General features: G+C 41.3%; 1 protein-coding gene across 1 annotated transcript in view; it reads right to left on the reverse strand.

The window, feature by feature from the left end:
• Positions 1–18,533, reverse strand: part of PDSS2 (prenyl (decaprenyl) diphosphate synthase, subunit 2) — a 135,054-nt gene that overhangs the window by 14,862 nt on the left and 101,659 nt on the right. Inside the window, exons 6-8 of the mRNA XM_010573449.1 lie at positions 12,694–12,768; positions 3,911–4,084; positions 2,348–2,479 (exon numbers count right to left, since the gene is read on the reverse strand). Of these exons, the coding sequence (XP_010571751.1) occupies positions 2,348–2,479; positions 3,911–4,084; positions 12,694–12,768 (381 nt within the window). The remainder of the gene's footprint in view (positions 1–2,347; positions 2,480–3,910; positions 4,085–12,693; positions 12,769–18,533) is intronic.

Here is an 18,533-nt window from a genome sequence, read left to right on the forward strand (position 1 = left end):
ACAAAGCTTCCCCCTATACACATCCCAAGTCCCTTTTAAGACAGCCTCTAAATTTCATCCAAATCAGAATCTAATTTTCTCAAAACACATATATTTAGCATTGATGCAACCTTCCGCTCCTGGATATCTGACGTGTTTTGCTCTTTCCAAATGTGGAGACAAGGGGGCTTTTAAAAGGTCAGCAGCAGAAAGGTGCACATGGCTATCTCCACTCAAAAGGCTACCTTGGGAACAGCAATTGTATCCGGACCTCTGACAAGATAACTGTGGTGAGACGATCACACAAGTTCTGCGCACTCCATAGCAGCTCAGGCATCCTTCATGACCTCTCTTGAAACACTGCTTTCACCTAAGATACGCATGACAGGCACTGAGTGCCAGCCACATGCTTTTTGAGCAATATACCACTGTGAAGGCTACTAGGGGCAATGGGGCTCTCTACCTCCACTTTCATGAACCCCAAGACCTTCCTGCAGGAGGAGGAAGCTGCCAAGGGGAAGTGCTGCCCTTAATCCATCGTATGAATGCTTATATGGGCAGACAATCAAAGAAAAAAGCCAGATTAATCAGCAGTAATTAAAGGTCCCTAATGTGATTCCCATATGCCTAGTCATAAACTCAGCTACTAAGAAAAATTCTACCTGACAGGGACCGAGCGCACTGTGCATGCTTTGCCTATTTAAACCATACAAATTACATTGCACAAGAGGGTGGCTTATGAGCATACTCTTGTGAGTACTGCCAACATGAGAAAGTATCCGGTTTGAGTGCTTGGCCTACACTGAATGTCACATAGTGAATGTGACTATGGATGATATCTCAAAAAGCTTGTAGTTAATGAAATGTAATTTTCCTTTCTAAATCAACAAAAGCCAAGAAGGGCTCCTGGATGAGGTGTTCTACTCTGTCTTGAGCAAAAGTAGTAGTTAATAGATGCTTTTGCATAGAGCATGTCACCCCCCCTCCAACTTCAGAAAGAACTGCTTCATTGTTTCTATAATGCCCATTTTTGGTATGAGAATTAGTAAGCAGACAGACGGCACTCCTGGAGTCCTGCAACCTCCTCTAGATTCTGCAGATGGGAAATTGTTTCAGAGCTTTTATACACTGTGCTGTGGTAATACCATTATTCTCCAACTGCAATCATCCAAATCCATTTACATTCAACTTGCATATGAGCCTTGTCTTGAGACTGTAGAATTCCAAAATTCCTCATCACACATTATAAACTACCAGCCCCTAATTTCAAAATGACAAAAGGTTTGCTTCACTTTAAGGTCCCCCAACTCCATACTACTGTAAGGTTGTAGATTCTGCCTATACTTCCCAAAATTTCACTGCTGAAGAGACTATGCCTCTTGCTTGTGGTATGCGAAGGCAGGCTGCAACCTGGCCATCATGAATGCAGAACTAGGCAGAGGCTCAGACTCCACACCCTCTACCCGAGAGTCCAGCTTTCAGAACCAGCAAGGAAAGAAGCCATCGGCAAGCACATTTTGAATGAATATGCTTGCATAGAGCTAGCTTCTTATTGAAGGCAGCAGCCTTTCTGCTGAAAAATCTGGGTAACAACTGCAGGAATTTCCAAATGGTAGTCATCACCGCTTCTCAGACAAACAAAACATATCCAACTGATGCAGGAACTCAACAGAATGCTTCATTTTGGCCATTCCCCCTTTCACTCCCTGCTGCCTTCTACAGTTACCTATTTGTGTTTCAGCAACACCCAGAAAGCTATTCATGGCCCTGAATCTTGCTGTGCTACATGATACATAAAAAAGGTCTACACCATGTAGCTATCTCATTCTTATTGCCTTCCTCATCTAAGGGTTAGAGGAAAAGAACAGCTGAATTAGGAGAACAAAGAATAAGGATATCGGCCAGCTAGATCTCACAAATATTTTGTAGTGGTCAGGAAGCAAAGTTCCCCAGATCTTTCCCCCCTATCCAGAGTTACTGCTCCCAGAGCCAACTTGGCAGAAGGAAATGTGTGCCTACCTTTCAACCACTGTAACACAAAGTTCTCTGCTTTAAGCTGCCAGTGAAAGTAGCTTTAAGCTAAGACGTGGGACTGCACAACTAGTGCAGAGGAACACACATATGCTCCACGCAAATGAGTCCGCTTGTTACACTGACACACAGAAGTTTGACAGAGCTCGACTGTCAGGTCCCTGGATTTCCCCCTCTTGAAAGCGTGGAAGAGAGAGACGTTAAGTATTGGACAGCAGAGGTAACCTCTATGTTGTCTTGTCCATTGTTTCTAAGTTTCTTTGCAGATTGAAAGTATTGATAGGAAGAGAGATATAAACGGCAAAACTAGGAAATTCTAAACAATGTTTTAATTTACCTCTCTGATCTGTTTAATCCATGCCTCCCTTCCAAGGAATTCCTGATGGAGGACTGCAGGAGCAGAATTCAAACTGAAGGCCATGGTGTCACTAGAACTTTCTTTAACAAATGGCTGAAGGTCTGAATGTAGCTGAAAGAGAAGAACATCTTTCTTCAATTCCGAGGAACAGTCTATATGTATCCACCCACTCTCCAAATCAAGGTCCATATCCTGATTCTATACCTACTCACCACTTCTGCTTTGACACTTGTACTTTGGTTGCACTTTTTCAAGTTTGGGGGAGGGATAGGAAGATGTTGAAAGCATTGCAGTGGCAGAAAGTTGTGGTAAAGAGAAGCATGTAGAGAATCTGCAAAGAAACGGGTAAAGGACAGCTTGCAGAGCTGGGCAAGTGACAGGACACAGCCAGGTAGGTGACTGTTGAGTGGCAGGAAGCAGAAAAAACATAAAGGAAAGAGTGATCCAGTCTTTGGTGGGAAGGATACAGTTTTTAATCTGTGAAGGGTAATATATTCTACTTTCTAGTACCCAAGTACTTCTGACAAGGGAAACATTACATAGCTAGGAGCTTTCTATGAAAATTATGCAATACTTTATACACAACTATATGTCAATGGTGAATGTATTAAAGCATACACAAAATATTAAGGCTATAGGCTGCACTGGAAGCAATTCTGATAGAGTTGTACCTAGTGGTACACATAGTGGCATTTCTATGGCAGTAAAGCTGTGCTTTATAAAACCACTTCCTTCTCCTGGAAGAACTAGAAACTATCTAAACCAACTCAGCTGAAGTGGATGGGAGGTCTGTCTGCCTGTCTCAAGCTACATCTATACTTGCAAGCAGTGCAATACAGTAGGAGCGGATCTTTAGGGCAAAACAAGAGTGCCAAGGATCTGAGTTCCACACTGTGTGTTTTCCTTTGGATTAACTCTAGTTGTGGACTGAAGGACATCTAATGGAAATCAGAGGCCTCCTCTGGGATATCCTACTGCTGCAGAGGTGTAGGCTGCTCCTGCCCATACCTGGTGACCTCCTTCCTTATCCTCCAGCTACCCCCTCTAGAAGTTACCTCCACAGCAGATTATTCAGAAGGGAACGTATGCAGGTCCTTCAGCCACTGCAGCTCATGCCTCAGCTTGTGTGCTGCTGCAGGCAGTTGAGCCTCTTGGTACAAATCTCTGCATGGTGGCAGCTGAGACCCAACACGTGCTTCCTCCTGCAACTCCGCTACTGGGACAGTGGCTTTAGGAAGAATGTAGGAGCAGAGAAGGTAAAGGTTTAAGCTGCTACAGAAAGATGCGCTAGAGGGATGTTAACAGAGCCTTGAATGAAATAAGCTACATTGCCACGAGTGTGATTTTGCCAATTGATAAGCACTGTTCATACCAGCAGTTTCTGCAACCGTCTTCACACCAGGCACCACTCAAATCTCTCACCATCACTGACCTGCTGGCAAAAGTCTACAGCATAGTGGCAGTATACGACAGAGCTCAAAAGCAACACATCTTACAAGTCTTTCTGTATTTAAGATCCCAGAACGAAAGGAAAAGGCGTACCTTATGACTCATAGACATGTGCTTTCCATACTGAAATGCCACGTCCTGAATCTCAGCACTGTGCTTTGCTAGTTCCATTGCAGCCTGGCAGCTCTTTGCCAGCAAGGCACTATGTGACAGGAAAACCTGCTCCTTCCACCTCGATATGCTGATATCATCTGTAAGACAGTTTTCCTGAAAATGAAACAAAGGCTAACATGAAAACACCAAAACTGCAGCTGTGTCAGCTTGCAGAAGTCAACAGTGTGGCACAGGATAAAGCGACACATGGTGAGTAACAAAACTCTGGGTGCCACAGTGCCAAATAAAGAAGGGCATTCTTTTGGGGATGAGTAGAGAAAAGTATCAGAATAAATACACTGGCAGCTTCAACAAACAACGTTTTCATTTTCTGCTGAAAAAGAACAATGCAAATTAAGTGGAGCTGTCAACAAATTCAGCATAGATCCTTTTCTTAATGACTGTATCATTGCACTGAACATCAACAGCCAACTATATTCCTCTTGAGGGACTGGGGAGGAAAAAAAAAAAAGAAAAAAGACAAAAAAACCCCAGAGTACATCTGCATTTCAGCCTCTTGCCAGTTACTAAGAGCCAACAATCCCAAACAAACTTGAGAAGTCCCTACAATTTCTCCTTTGTAGTCAAGAAAAAGTAATTACTAAAGGTATTAAAAAGCCTTATAGAACTGCATTGGAAAAATGAAGGGCTGTGACAGAGGACTTGTACCTCTTCTACTCCCATATTAAGGGCAAAGAATGACTGAAAGTATTAAAAAATAAACAAATAAAGCCGTGATTTAGAAATGTCAGGTATTAACTTTCCTAGGGGACTGACAGAGATCTCAGTGATGCCTCTAGTGAACTTTATCGCCTTGACTTTAAGGTCAGAGATACTCAACGCTTCTCAAAATCCTTTGTATCCAAAATATTAATTTGGATTACTTTCCACAAAGTGTTTCAATTAACACAAATCCAACCCTTTCCCCCCAAACCCAAATTCAGCTGCAGCTCCTTTGGCTCACAAGGTGTTAATGTGCCACTATTTTACTAATGGGTCTTCAAAGGTAGACATGACTCATAATCCCTCTCACATACACATGTTACTGTCACACCTTTAGGTACTCTCTAAAGAGGGAAAAAAACAAACCCCCAGAAGACCACAGTTATTTTGCTTAGAAAAAACTAAAAGCAGTAATGAGAAGCTACAGAAAAAATTTCAAGCATATAAACGTTAAAAAATTTGTAATTTCTCAGTTCAGCCAAATCTGTAGCGTATGCTAAGGCAAAAGGTATTCTTTAAAAGAGTAATATAAAAAACCTCTTATATAACAAGCCTTTTTCCCCTCAAAGTGACGTCAATTAAATTACTTAGAAACGAGCAAGAAGTAATTCTGTGTGACCCTATAGTTTTCCAGCAAGGTATTATCTGTCATGAAATCGTTAACAAATGAAATAGAATCCATCCGTTCAGCTCTAATTTTCCTCCCTTATGGATATCACCCAGAAGTGCTGTGTTACAAGGGAGAGGATAATTTGAGACTAATGGAAAAAGTAGGAGAATTCTGCAATGCCAAGTAACACAGAGCTGTATCAAAATGCCTTTGCTTTCAGACATACTATTAACTTCTACAAGGGAAGTGAAGAACAGAGAAACCACATGTTTGCTGTTATGTATATGATAACTTACAAAGTCAAGCCTAACTTTTGTGTTTCGTTTTACTGTAGTATTTTTGTTTTAATATCTTAAGTCAGCCCAGAGCATGTGCAAATACCCATGACTGGCAAAATGTCAAAATGAGCATTTAATTCAAGTAGTTTCCTATATATCAAGTCTTTTTTTTTTCCACTCAGATACAGATAAATTTATTTTAAATTTAAAATCAGGAGCTCTTGGAAGACGCAACACAATCTTTTCCTTAACAACCAATCTGCTCAGTGAAAAAACTATTTACTAAAATTTGCTGGATGATATTGAAAATTGGCAGTGATTTTTATAATTATTTGTTTTAAATCCAACCAAGACAAAAATATTCTAGAAAGGTATCCTGAAACAACTTATGAAGTTAAAAAGTCTTTCAGAAGACCTGCAAGTTGAAAATGTTTGCTTGCTGGAGCCTTTGAGCAGTAACAGAAATGTGGACATTATCAAATACCAGCTGCAGGAACTGAAGAAGCTTAAACAGTCATTGCAACTCGATGTATACAAGGAAATTAATTCTATGATTTGTTACAAAAAAGTATGTTCTTCTTAAACAAATTCGAATTTCATCACGGGATTGAGAGTGATGGCACAAGTTACTGTCCGCTACATGAACATCATGTAGGAGCTTCAAGCATCCAAAATGGACATCTAACTTAAAAAAGACAGACAAAAATTTGAGACATGTTTGAAGATATAGTATTGAAATCTTAAAAAGATAGGTATTGTGAATCTCTGTGTTACAGAAAGAAGTTAGTTGTAAAAAGGCATTATGCCCATATGGATATGGTTTAGCATATGAGCTTGCAAGCCAAACTACAGCAGATTTTAATCACAGAATGTCTTATGACCACATACCCCTAAAGCTTCTGCTGCTTAAGAAGGCAGAAGCAGACACAACCTTTCTTCAGCAAAGTTTTCCAACAATCCAAATGCCATTTTTTCCCAAGCTTAACTCTCATGTTTATATATAAACTGTCCACCAACCACACTGCATTCTCACAGCAAGGGCATGTATGACAAGTTCTAAACACTATTTTAAAACATCAAGGGAAAAATGAAACTAGTTCTAGATTGCAAAGTCTGTGAAATCTGACATTGTGACAGCACTAATTATTTTTAGAGACATTTTCACTTTTTTTTGTAAGCTTCGTTTTGTTTTGTCAGCAGTGGGTATTTCAAAGGATAAATATAAAAGTGGACATCAGTTGGCCCAGAAGACTCTTGGCAGGCTTTCATATAAAAGCCTTCTTAAACTCAAATAAATTCTAGCTGTAGTTGACAGTGCTCAGACATTTGAGTAACTAATGCCTATGGAGTGACCCCATTCACAAGTTCTGTCACCAAAAAATGTGTCCAGATCACAACCAACTCTGATGCTGTCCGGGCAGCAGAAGCTGGATGAAGAGAGCCAAACCCCTCACCGTCCCTGGAAGAAAGCAGCCAACTCCAGATACAGTTTGGATAATGTCAGCATGGGAGTACAGGGAAAATAGCCGAATCCAGCTCTGTCAATCATCATTTCCTATGGGAAATTAAGAACAGCTGAGGGTGCTCCCATTTTACTAATGGCAAGGTCAGTTACTGTTTTGTTAGAAAGAAATTGGCTAGTTGAGGTTTTTTTGTTAAGCTACTTCCATAATTCAAATTGGGCTTGAAACAATCATCTTGGACAACACAAGACAAAAAACTTTTAGAAAATGAAATTGCAGGACAAAATATGCAATCATGACCATCAGGAAGGGCAGCTCTTAGTGATGGTAATAAGGATCCCCAGTACAAAAGCGGCACTTACAGTAACTCAGTTTGATTTGACTTGCGAAACAAGATGCTTATATGCAGTTCAGCTGAAAACTAATTAAGGAAAATATGAATGAAAACTGTGTCTTAAGAGTGCACAAAACCAGAAAGGAGTAGAAGTCAGAGACTTTTCAATGTAAAACTTCAGTTTGAGCCTTTTTTTTTATTTCCATACCATAGCAGCTCTTTCTTAGTCGTCTCATCACAGAAATATTTTTAAATAGCATTTTAAAGCTTTAAATTCAGTAGTTCAGGAACTTCTATTTTACATAAATAAAATCCAATACAACTATGAATCTCTGTACCAGTAGCAAGACCCTGCAAAACATCTTGCACATGGTTCACATAAGCTTTCAACAGATGTATTCCTGCTTGCTGAACATGACAGGGCATGTTTTATTGGTCTATTAATACATGTCTTCACTGCTTTTGGAACAAGGGTGTCTGCAAATGGATCAATAAAGCATGCCAGCGACTACCTAAAACTTTTATCATGACACTGTAAAAAAAGCAACACACAATGTAAAAAAAAAAAGTTTGAAAACTTATAGTAAATTTAAATCTCTCTCCACATCTGTTACTTTTAAATCTCTCTGGAAAAGCTTAGTATTTAAAAGAGCAAAAGCAGTAAACAAATAGCATTGGCCTTCTTTCTAGCTATGCTGGGTTTTTTTTCCCCTCTGACACATTTACCCATTCTTTTCACAGATGCTCTTTACTCAAATTCCATATTTTATCCTTCCCTTTTGTCTTACAAGAGAAACATTTGTTTAAAAAAAAAAAAGTGGAAGCTCTGACTCTGACTGCTGCCCTGCTAAAAGTTGGTTTACGTGACTCAAAATACATTTGATTTACCTCCTATGGTAAAATTCATAAGCAAATCCTTTACTTATAACATAGACTCATAGCAGTCCAGTTGATGGACACGTGCAGTATCCCAAAACATTACTCCTCAAAGCGGGACTGGTGACCAAACATCAAAGAAGAATTGGTACAACTCACTACATGTAGTCTGTGCTTTGCTGGAAAATAAACTTATTTTCATTAAACACCTCCCCCCCTCCCCATTAGTCTAAAACAAATACCTGTTAATTCACTATTTGGTACAAGGAGTACTAAGTATTTCTTTTTTAAACTTGTTTTACACATTAGTTATGCACAATTTTCAAACAATTGCATTGAAAATTTCAACAATACCAAACAGCTCTTCTAGCCATCAGTGGAACATGTTGGAAATGGTCTTGTCTTACTTAACAGTCCCATTCTGACACTAAAAATGAAGTTTGGTAATGCATATTTAGCATCAGCTAGATATTCTAGAGGCAAGGAAAAAAACCAACAAAGCAGTTTCCCATGAAAGTCCCAAACACTTTAAGATTGCAAGAATGGTCTGGCAGGTGAAGCACAAGAGCTGACACACTCAAGTCCTCCTCTTGATTCTGCTGTTTGACCTTGGGCTTTCCTGCATCTCTCGTCCCTGTTCAGTGAACTGACAGGGATGTTAAAGCATTCTGCATTAGTATTTGTTAAATGATCTGGGATATTAAGACAGAAGGTTTCTAAAAGTGCAACAGTATTCTGTGAGTTAGCAAACATTTTAGAAGCCTTCAGTAGGCCTTCAGGCCTTTTAGAAGCCTTCAGGAAGTAGGAAACACACTCAGTGCAATGTTTTTTCTGTTAAAAATAGGTACCATGATCCTGAGTGAAGGCCAGATTAGACAACTTTCATCTTTGCACTAAGGTACAAATTTTTACTCCCAAATTAGACCTAGATTTAGGAAAGACAGACAGAGACTGGCAATAACGTCCTTCACTCACAGAATTTTGGGTTGAGAGGAGATTTAGCACACAAAGCTGCAAAGGTTTATCACATCACCCCTTTCTGCTCCAGCTTACAGTCCAAAACACTAGCTTAATATTGCTAATTGCAATGTCTTAAACCACAGCAGCTATTTAGTATTTTGAACGTGAGTGGCAGCCCTAACCTTCAGGCTGTCTTTGCAACCAAAGCCTACACTTTGTAGTTTGGGTTGTCACTTCAAATAAAGATGAAAAGTTAAAAATTATCTTTATTTTCCCCGTTTCACACAGATCTAATGACTCATTATGCAGACAAGACGAAGAATGACCAAACAGAATGTACTAAAATGGGATGGCTGTAGGATTGCATGTGGTTTTACAGAGAAAAAAAAGTGGTAATGAAAGCTGTCAAATAATTATATCCATTATATGTCTTCAAGAGTAAATACGGTCAGTCTTCTTAGGTCAAATGATTCTTCCAATTCTCCTACTGGGTCATGCAAATGAAGTAAACTGAAACATTCTTTTTGGGGTAAACATGAACTTAAGGTCTCAGAGGAGAAAGGTTAATTTTGCAGAGTTATTTTTGTATTTTTGTCTACCATCTAGGTAGACATCTAGCAAAGCTCGAAACAACTTGGTGCCAAATCAGTCTATTTTATGGTACTGAGGAGCTTTATAACAACTGCGTTAAAGACATTTAACATATGAAGTACAGTTTTCCTGCCTCAAAAAAAACCCCCAACACAACCAAACAAACCAAAAAACACAACAACAACAAAAAAAAAGGTGAGAGGATATCCTTCTGCTTTTCCAAATTTAAGACATTCCCAGCAATGAAAATGCCATTACTAACATCCCTATGCACTACTCTTAAAAAAAACCAAACAAACCTTGACTTTTGAGATTTAGTTGCGAAGTAGATTAAAGCATTTGTCTTACCTATAGGAAATGTAGTTCACATTTTTGTTTCAGTCAAATTGCAATTGGGGATGGAGGATAAGACAGACCAACAACTGACCTAGTCCATTTGGCAATCCTTGCAAAAGAGATGTTCAGGACACGAATGGGACACTGCTTCAGCAGAATAGTGTGAGGAAAGCAGCAGGGATATGTCTCATATACAACATGGAACGAAATTTCTCAGAGGACAAGATAAAAAAAAAATTAAAGCACACAAGTCCCACACTTGTTTGTTCTAGGTCTCATCAGAAGACATGCACTACCCATTATAATGAAAATTCAGACACTGTCATGTAAATTTCAGTATCTTTTATACCACCATACTAATTGTGATTTGAGTCAACTGGGTTCCCCTTAGGAAGGGTATGCTGTACTTCCAACTCTCCTTAGACAGAAAAAGTCACTGAAACAAAATAAGTCTTTGCTATTTGTAATTGGGCCAGGGCAGGGTAAACATCATGCAGCTGTGCTTAGTTTATCTCACACTTCCCTTGCAACCTACACATGTGGAGTGCTTCAGTAATGCAATAGAAAATAAACAGAAAGACTAAGAAAAAGAAGATTAAGACCTTCTGCAGTGGCAGGGACCCAAAAGAGTCCACAACATTTCTCATTTATACAGGTGAGACAAGGGGAGTCAAAAGAACCTCAGTAGACATAATAAATATGGTTAAAATAAAACGCAGTTTCATTGCCGAGATGAACTTGTAGAGCTTTACTTCTACACACAAAAGAGTAGTTGTTTTTTAAAATGTGATATATCTGGGATCTACTTGTATTTAGAAACCTGCTTGAATATGGAAAACAAAATTTTAAACATTCTTTGCAAAAATCTCAATGCCATCATCTATTTTAACGTATAACCTTGAGCACAGTACTTGGGAGCAACCCCGAAGGCTGAAGTGTGTTTATCCACAGGTTAAACACAGCAGGTGCAGAAGGACCACCAAGTTCCCAACATCACATTACTGCCACGCTTCCACCCAGGGTCCCCTCCTGCGAGGTGCCAGAGGATGCTCCGTGCCAGTGGTCCCCTGCGCACAGCCGTGCCGCCTGGCGAGCCCGTGGCCCCAGGCGCGTCCCAAGGATGCCGTTGCCGCTTTCCTGCTAGAGGCTCTCGCCTCCTCTGAGGGAAGAGCTCAGCTCGTTGGCGTGATAGCTTCCTACCTCACTGGTTTCAATCAAAACAAGAGGGATAAGCTTAAATGAGGTTAGTTTTAGTAACATCTTTGCTGCTGCAGAGCAGGAGAGACAGATACTGACCAGCAGAGTCGCTGGGTGCACCAGCACCCTCCAGAGCTGACGGCACGTTCCGCTTGCCCACTGGGGTTTCGCTGGTGCAGAGGCATCAGTGCAGGTATCTACTGTAGCGGTAACCAATGCGATCAGGGCTTCCACTAAGGTATTAATTCTTTTACATATTAAACACGGCAATAGTAAACCAGAGCTACAGTCTAACTACACAACAAATATAAATGAATTCATATATCTCTGCAATCTTCAAGCCATTTCACCTACTGAATTTTAAGATTCAGGTCTCCAAGGCAAACTAGGCACGTGACACAGCTTCACTATAAGTAAATCTATCTACCTCAGTGGATTTCAAGGTAGATATTCACATACACACCCTGCTCATCAGCGAGTGAAAACTTGCTATCATAGAACCTGCAGAGGTCATGGCAACTTTAGACTATCAATTCTTTGCATGGGTTAAGATACAGTCATAGCAAATGAAAGAAAGAACTCTTTTTTGCTCCAACACCCTGCCCAAGCAAGCCTACTTCAAGACATGTCTACAAGTTTCCTTAAGTATTCCAGTAAAGACAAAAATATCTAGATTTAATTTGACAAAATTTCATTACAGTTCTTGCTAAACAATAACATAGTACATCTGTAGTTGCCCTTGAAGAAATACAAAATTATTTGGTGTGAAACGTTGGCAGCTGCTGTCTTTGCCCATGCTGACTCCTGCAATGCGTGCATGGTGATTTCTGGTGGAGAAGAGTACAGTGCTACACTCATACCGCTTCAGGACAAAATTCGTGTTTATACTATCAAAAGGTGAACACTCAGAAGAAGAAAGGACCTGATAAAAGTTTGGGATGAAGTGTTTTGTAAACATCTTTGGGCTTGGAAATGAGAGATTTAACATGAAAATATTAATTATGTTGACAACATCGTAATAAATACTTCTAACAGAACCTTGACTAGAAACCTCTGGAAGTGTTTGGAAAGCCCACAGCAAGACATGTCTAGAGCTCCTGGCAATGACACATAATATTATTTTATTAAGCACTCACAGAAATAAAATAGTCCCTCCTTGAGCATTTCTAGAAACTTTCATCAGAGTTCACAGGTATCATAATGATGTTAATGCTGAAACTCACTAGGACTGCAGCTAATTCTCTTCCTCCCTCTCCCTCCTCCTTTCAAACAGATGATAAAGTCATCCTATTTATCATAGTCACACATTAATATCACGAAACTTCTTGGGTAGGTAAAACTACTGAAATTCTTACCTCAGACGATTTTGAGTTTTCATAATATATACCTTGAACTAAGTCACCAATAGCACTTGAAATGAGTTCCACAACCTGTAAACGAAAAGGAGAAAAAGCCTTATATCTTTAATTATCACCAAATTTACTAACAAAGCTACTGCCATGTTTCCAGAGAGATAAGTGGTCACAACTTTCCTTGCAGAAAGCTAGTTGTAAAAGACTCCAGGATTTATTGGGATATATTCTGCACAAGCTTGATCCTGTCTCTCTGCTAAAACCTTTACTACAGTAACTCTTCTATCAAAGTTTTAAGTTAATATAAATGAAAAACAAAACTGTTTTTTCTAAAGTGTGAACTATGGAGTGTATTCTCACAAGGATGTTCACAGAACTAATAAATCCCAGTTCATGAATATGAGACAGTACCTCATCTGGGCTTTGTTTTGTTTTGGTTTTTTCCTGCCAAGTAAATACTTCACAATATCCCTCATTGGGAGCTGTTAAAATTCTAATCTTCATGGCTAATACAGAAAAGTCAGAATCCATAGAAAGGTAACCTTTCAAATGTGATCATTTGGTATTCGGGTGCCTTGGGAATGCACTGTGGATGTATTTAGTGCATGGCCTGAGGCTCAGCTGTACCACATACACTGAAAGTCTGCAACACGGGAATGTTTAAATCAGATTTATCAATCTGTATTATCTTCAGGGTTCAGACTTATTTTATTTTATTCAAGCGAAGCCGAAAAATCTGAACTTGATCCAGAATGTAAAACAAGCAGTCCACGGTCTCCCTGGAACTACTGTACAATTTAAAGTCGTGCACATGAACTGTCTTAATTGGAACAAAATACTCAGATTTATTGTAAAATTAAATGCAGGCATTTCAAATAAGCACACCTTAAGGCTACCCCTTTAGTTGCTCACAAAGTTTTAATTTCTTGAATGTTTAATTTCCTATGCGTATGAGTCTATATCTGATTCCTCTTTTTGCTTCCTAAAATTCAACGTAGTTCTTATTGAATTAAAAGATATAGTTTCCATTTTTATCATTCTTGTAACTGAAGACAAGAAGCCAAATGATAAAACCCCTAACAGAAAGATATTCCAACATTTAGGCATACTTTATTTGATAATAAAAACACATTTGTATGCTAGTTTTGAGTACTAGCAGAAAGGTTGTGTATTTTCTTTTTTTTAAACACTGATTCATATACATATTCATATACACAGAGCAAGCGCTAACTTTAGAAATGGTGCTGATTAAAAGTCATGTTTTTTCTTGCAATGCATATGGGTTAATTTGCAAGACCTATAAAAACAGCCTAAGAAAAAAAATAAAAATTCACATTGCCCTTTAGGAAACTAGATACCGAAGAAATATTGTAGCAATATGAGCTGCAGAGGAACTGAAAGGACAATGATCCTACAGTGTTACCAGATGTGTTGAGTTATTTAAGTGGGGAACAGAGAAAATGGGGGGCTTTTTTTTTTTTTTTCCCCCCCCCCCCCCTTTTTTTTTTTTTTTAAAGGTATCCGATAAGCCTTATTCCCAAATCCAGGAGGACTGAGTATCGCCAATAGGTCTATGAAAGTCTGTAACTAAATGCCCAGGATCAGATTGTATTACAGTTTATACAAGCAACATCCCAAGATTCTTCTGATGGCTAGGACACATAATACAGATCAATCACTCACTAAAAAATGTTATGGTTTGTGAAATGGTCTGAGCTCAGAGACCTACACTGGTAATATGAAGAGGAATTTACAAAGACACTGAGTCCTACTCTAAATGTCAAAGTGATAGTATGAACTTTTAACAATGCAGCTGGCTCTGGATAACTAGACCTTTTTCCTTTCTTGCGTGAAACTCTAGACTGAGCAGGACCCTGTTTTGGAGTTTCTTTTTTCCACCTCGCCTCTCTCTTTTTAGTGCAACTCTACTCTCAAAGGCAATTTTAACTGACTTAAAACAATCTCAGCGAAACATTTGTGAACAATTGTACCTCTTCCTCTTAGAGTTTATAAAACATCTTTGGAGAATTACACATCCACTATTTAGAAGAATTCATATATTAAATACCATTATGCCTTTAGTGACATATTGAACACTATGTTAGCAAGAATTTAGTATTAATATTACCTCTCTTCTTTCCAAATATCTCCTTTTCTTTTTAATAATATTTTTCTAAGGTAAATGCAAGGCCATACAGATCACTACCAGGAATGAAATTTCAGTTTCAAGAGCACAGCGGGATGCTTGCATGAGGCTCTGTTACTTCATCACCCCTTAATCCGATCTATGAAAAGCATCTGCTGCTTAACATCAGTGGCCTGGGGTCCTGAGCACTGGGGAAAGCAATGAGAAATGAGGAAACCACATAATTTTCCTCTGCATCCCAAACTGACACAGAGGAAGAAAAATTATTACAGGTTCAGTAGTATTCATGCAGTCAATAATATAGTGACTAGCTCTTATGCAGCATTTTTCATCAGAAAATTTGAAAGCAGTCAACATGCCCTGCAAAATTTATTCCCTCCTGTTTTACCACAGAATCATAGAATGGTTTGGGTTGGAAGGGACCTTAAAGATCACCTAGTCCCACCCCCCCTGCCATGGGCAGGGACACCTTCCACTAGACCAGGTTGCCCAAAGCCCCATCCAACCTGGCCTTGAACACTGCCAGGGATGGGGCAGCCACAGCCTCTGGGCAACCTGTTCCAGTGCCTCACCACCCTCACAGGGAAGAACTTCTTCCTTACATCTCACCTAAATCTATCCTCTCTCTGTAAAGCCATTACCCCTTGTCCTATCACTACGTGCCCTTGTAAAAAGTCCCCCTCTGGCTTTCCTGCAGGCCCCCTTTAGGTACTGGAAGGCTGCTATAAGGTGTCCCTGGAGCCTTCTCTTCTCCAGGCTGAACAACCCCAACTCTCTCAGCCTGTCTTCACAGGGCTCCAGCCCTCTGATCATCTTCGTGGCCCTCCTCTGGACTCGCTCCAACAGGTCCATGTCCTTCTGATTTTGGGGGGCCCAGAGCTGGATGCAGTACTCCAGGTGGGGTCTCAAGAGAGTGGAGTAGAGGGGGAGAATCACCTCCCTCACCATGCTGGTCACACTTCTTTTGATACAGTCCAGGATACAGTTGGCTTTCTGGGCTGTGAGCACACATTGCCAGGTCATGTTGAGCTTCTTGTCAACCAACACCCCCAACTCCTTCTCCACAGGACTGCTCTTAAACCGCTCATCATCCACTCTGTATTTGTGCTTGGGATTGCTCTGACCCATGTGCAGGACCTGGCACACTTGGTCTTGTTGAACTTCATGAGGTTTGCACAGGCCCACCTCTCAAGCCTGTCAAGGTCCCTCTGGATGGCATCCCTTCCCTCCAGCGTGTCGACCGCACCACACAGCTTGGTGTCATCAGCAAACTTGCTAAGGGTGCACTCAATCCACTGTCCGTGTCACCGACAAAGATGTTAAACAGTGCTCGTCCCAATACCGACCCCTGACGAATGCCACTGGACTGCTCTCCACTTGGACTTCGAGCCTTTGACAGCAACTCTGAGCATGACCATCCAGCCACTTCCTTTCCACTGAGAGGTCCATCCATCAAATCCATGTCTCCAGTTTAGAGACAAGGATATTATGTGGGACAGCGTCGGATGCTTTGCACAAGTCCAGGTAGCTGATGTCAGTTGCTCTTCCCTTATCCACCGATGCTGTAACCCCGTCATAGAAGGCCACCAAATTTGTCAGGCACAATTTGACCTTAGTGAAGCCTTGTTGGCTGTCACCAATCACCTCGTTATTTTCTATGTGTCCTAGCACAGTTTCCAGGAGGATCTGCTCCATGACCTTGCTGGGCACAGAGGTGAGACTGACTGGCCTGTAGCTCTCTGGGTCTTCCTTTTTTTGCCTTTTAAAAAAATGGAGGTTATTTTTCCCCTTTTCCAGTGAGTGGGAACTTCCCCAGACTGCCACGACTTCTCAAATACGATGGATAGTGGCTTAGCCACTTCCCTCAAGACCTGTGGATGCATCTCATCAGGTCCCATGAACTTATGCACCTTCAGGTTCCTCAGATGGCCTCGAACCTGATCTTCTTCTATCGTGGGCAGTTCCTCATTCTCCCAGTCCCTGCCTTTGCCTTCTGCAACTTGGACAGTGTGGCTGGAGTACTTGCCAGTGAAGACTGAGGAGAAAGAGTTGTTGGGTACCTCAGCCTTCTCCATGTCCCGGGTAACCAGGTCTCCAGTTTCCTTCTGGAGAGGGTCCGCATTTTCCCTAATCTTCCTTTCATCACCAACATACCTATGGAAGTTTTTCTTGTTGTCCTTGACATCCCTGGCCAGATTGAATTCTATCAGGGCTTTAGCTTCCCTAACCTGATCCCTGGCTGCTCAGACAGTTTCTCTGTACTCTTCCCAGGCCACCTGTCCTTGCTTCCACCCTCTGTAGGCTTCCTTTCTGTGTTTGAGTCTGTCCAGGAGCTCCTTGTTCATCCATGCAGGCCTCCTGGCGTTTTTGCCTGACTACTTCTTTGTTGGGATGCATCACTCCTGAGCTTGGAGGAGGTGATCCTTGAACATTAACCATCTTCCTTGGGGCCCTCTTCCCTCCAGGGCTGTATCCCATTGTACTTGACCAAACAGATCCCTGAAGAGGCCAAAGTCTGCTCTCCTGAAGTCCAGGGTAGCGAGCTTGCTGTGTACCCTCCTCGCTGCCCAAAGGATCTTGAACTCCATGATTTCAACGTCACTACAGCCAAGGCTGCCCTTGAGCTTCACATTCCCCACCAGCCCCTCCTTGTTGGTGAGAACAAGGTCCAGCACAGCATCTCTCCTTGTTGGGTCCTCTATCACTTGGAGAAGGAAGTTATCATCAATGCATTCCAGGAACCTCCTGGATTGCTTATGCCCTGCTGTGTTGTCCCTCCAACAGCTATCCGGGTGGGTTCAAGTCCTCCATGAGGACCAGGGCTTGTGAACATGAGGCTGCTCCTATCTGTCTATAGATGGCCTCATCCACTCAGTCTTCCTGATCAGGCTGCCTGTAGTAGACCCCCACTATAATGTCACCTCTCCCTGCCTTCCCTTTAATCCTGACCTATAAGCTCTCAGTCTGCTCATCCATCCCCAGGTGCAGCTCCATGCACTCCAGCTTGTCACTGACACAGAGGGTGTCACCCCCTCCTTATCTCCCCTGCCTGTCCTTCCTAAAGAGCCTGTATCCTTCCATTCCAACACTCCTGTCATAGGAGCCATCCCACCACGTCTCCGTGACGCCAATAAGATCATAGCCCTGCAGGCATGCACACGTCTCTAACTCCTCTTGTTTATTCCCCATGCTACGTAGTTTGCACAGAGGCATTTAGGTTGGGCTCCCGATGAAGCTGACTTACTGGCTGGAGTGGCTGGAATTCCTCTGTGCTGCTCCTCTGGTGCTCTTCTGCTGACCTGTGATCCCTCTCCAGGCACTGGGCATCTTTTGCTGGCACTGGCATCAAACTGGTAGGAGTGGGATGGGTTGAGGTTCCCCTCCCCTGGCAACTTTAGTTTAAAGCTTTCTTCACCAGCTTGGCAAGCCTATGACCCCCTTATGTAAGGGGAAAACAGTGACAGGGAACTGATTTTCCCCAAAATTATGCAGCACGCCAGTGGAAGAGCAGAAAACAGTATCCAAGTTGTCTCTATTCTCATCAGCGCCTTTCCGCCTGACCAGTGTCCTGTTCCACGTGCTGACATTTCTGAGAAGCAAGTTTGAAGAGCAGGAAAGGTAGATGAAAAATCAAGTGCTCCCAACTGCTTCTCTTCTCCTTTGAAGGTTGAGCTCCTTTTTAAACAAGTTCAAAGAT

Source organism: Haliaeetus leucocephalus, unplaced genomic scaffold (assembly GCF_000737465.1).
Source record: "Haliaeetus leucocephalus isolate CR32 unplaced genomic scaffold, Haliaeetus_leucocephalus-4.0 Scaffold384, whole genome shotgun sequence".
Taxonomy (NCBI): domain Eukaryota; kingdom Metazoa; phylum Chordata; class Aves; order Accipitriformes; family Accipitridae; genus Haliaeetus; species Haliaeetus leucocephalus.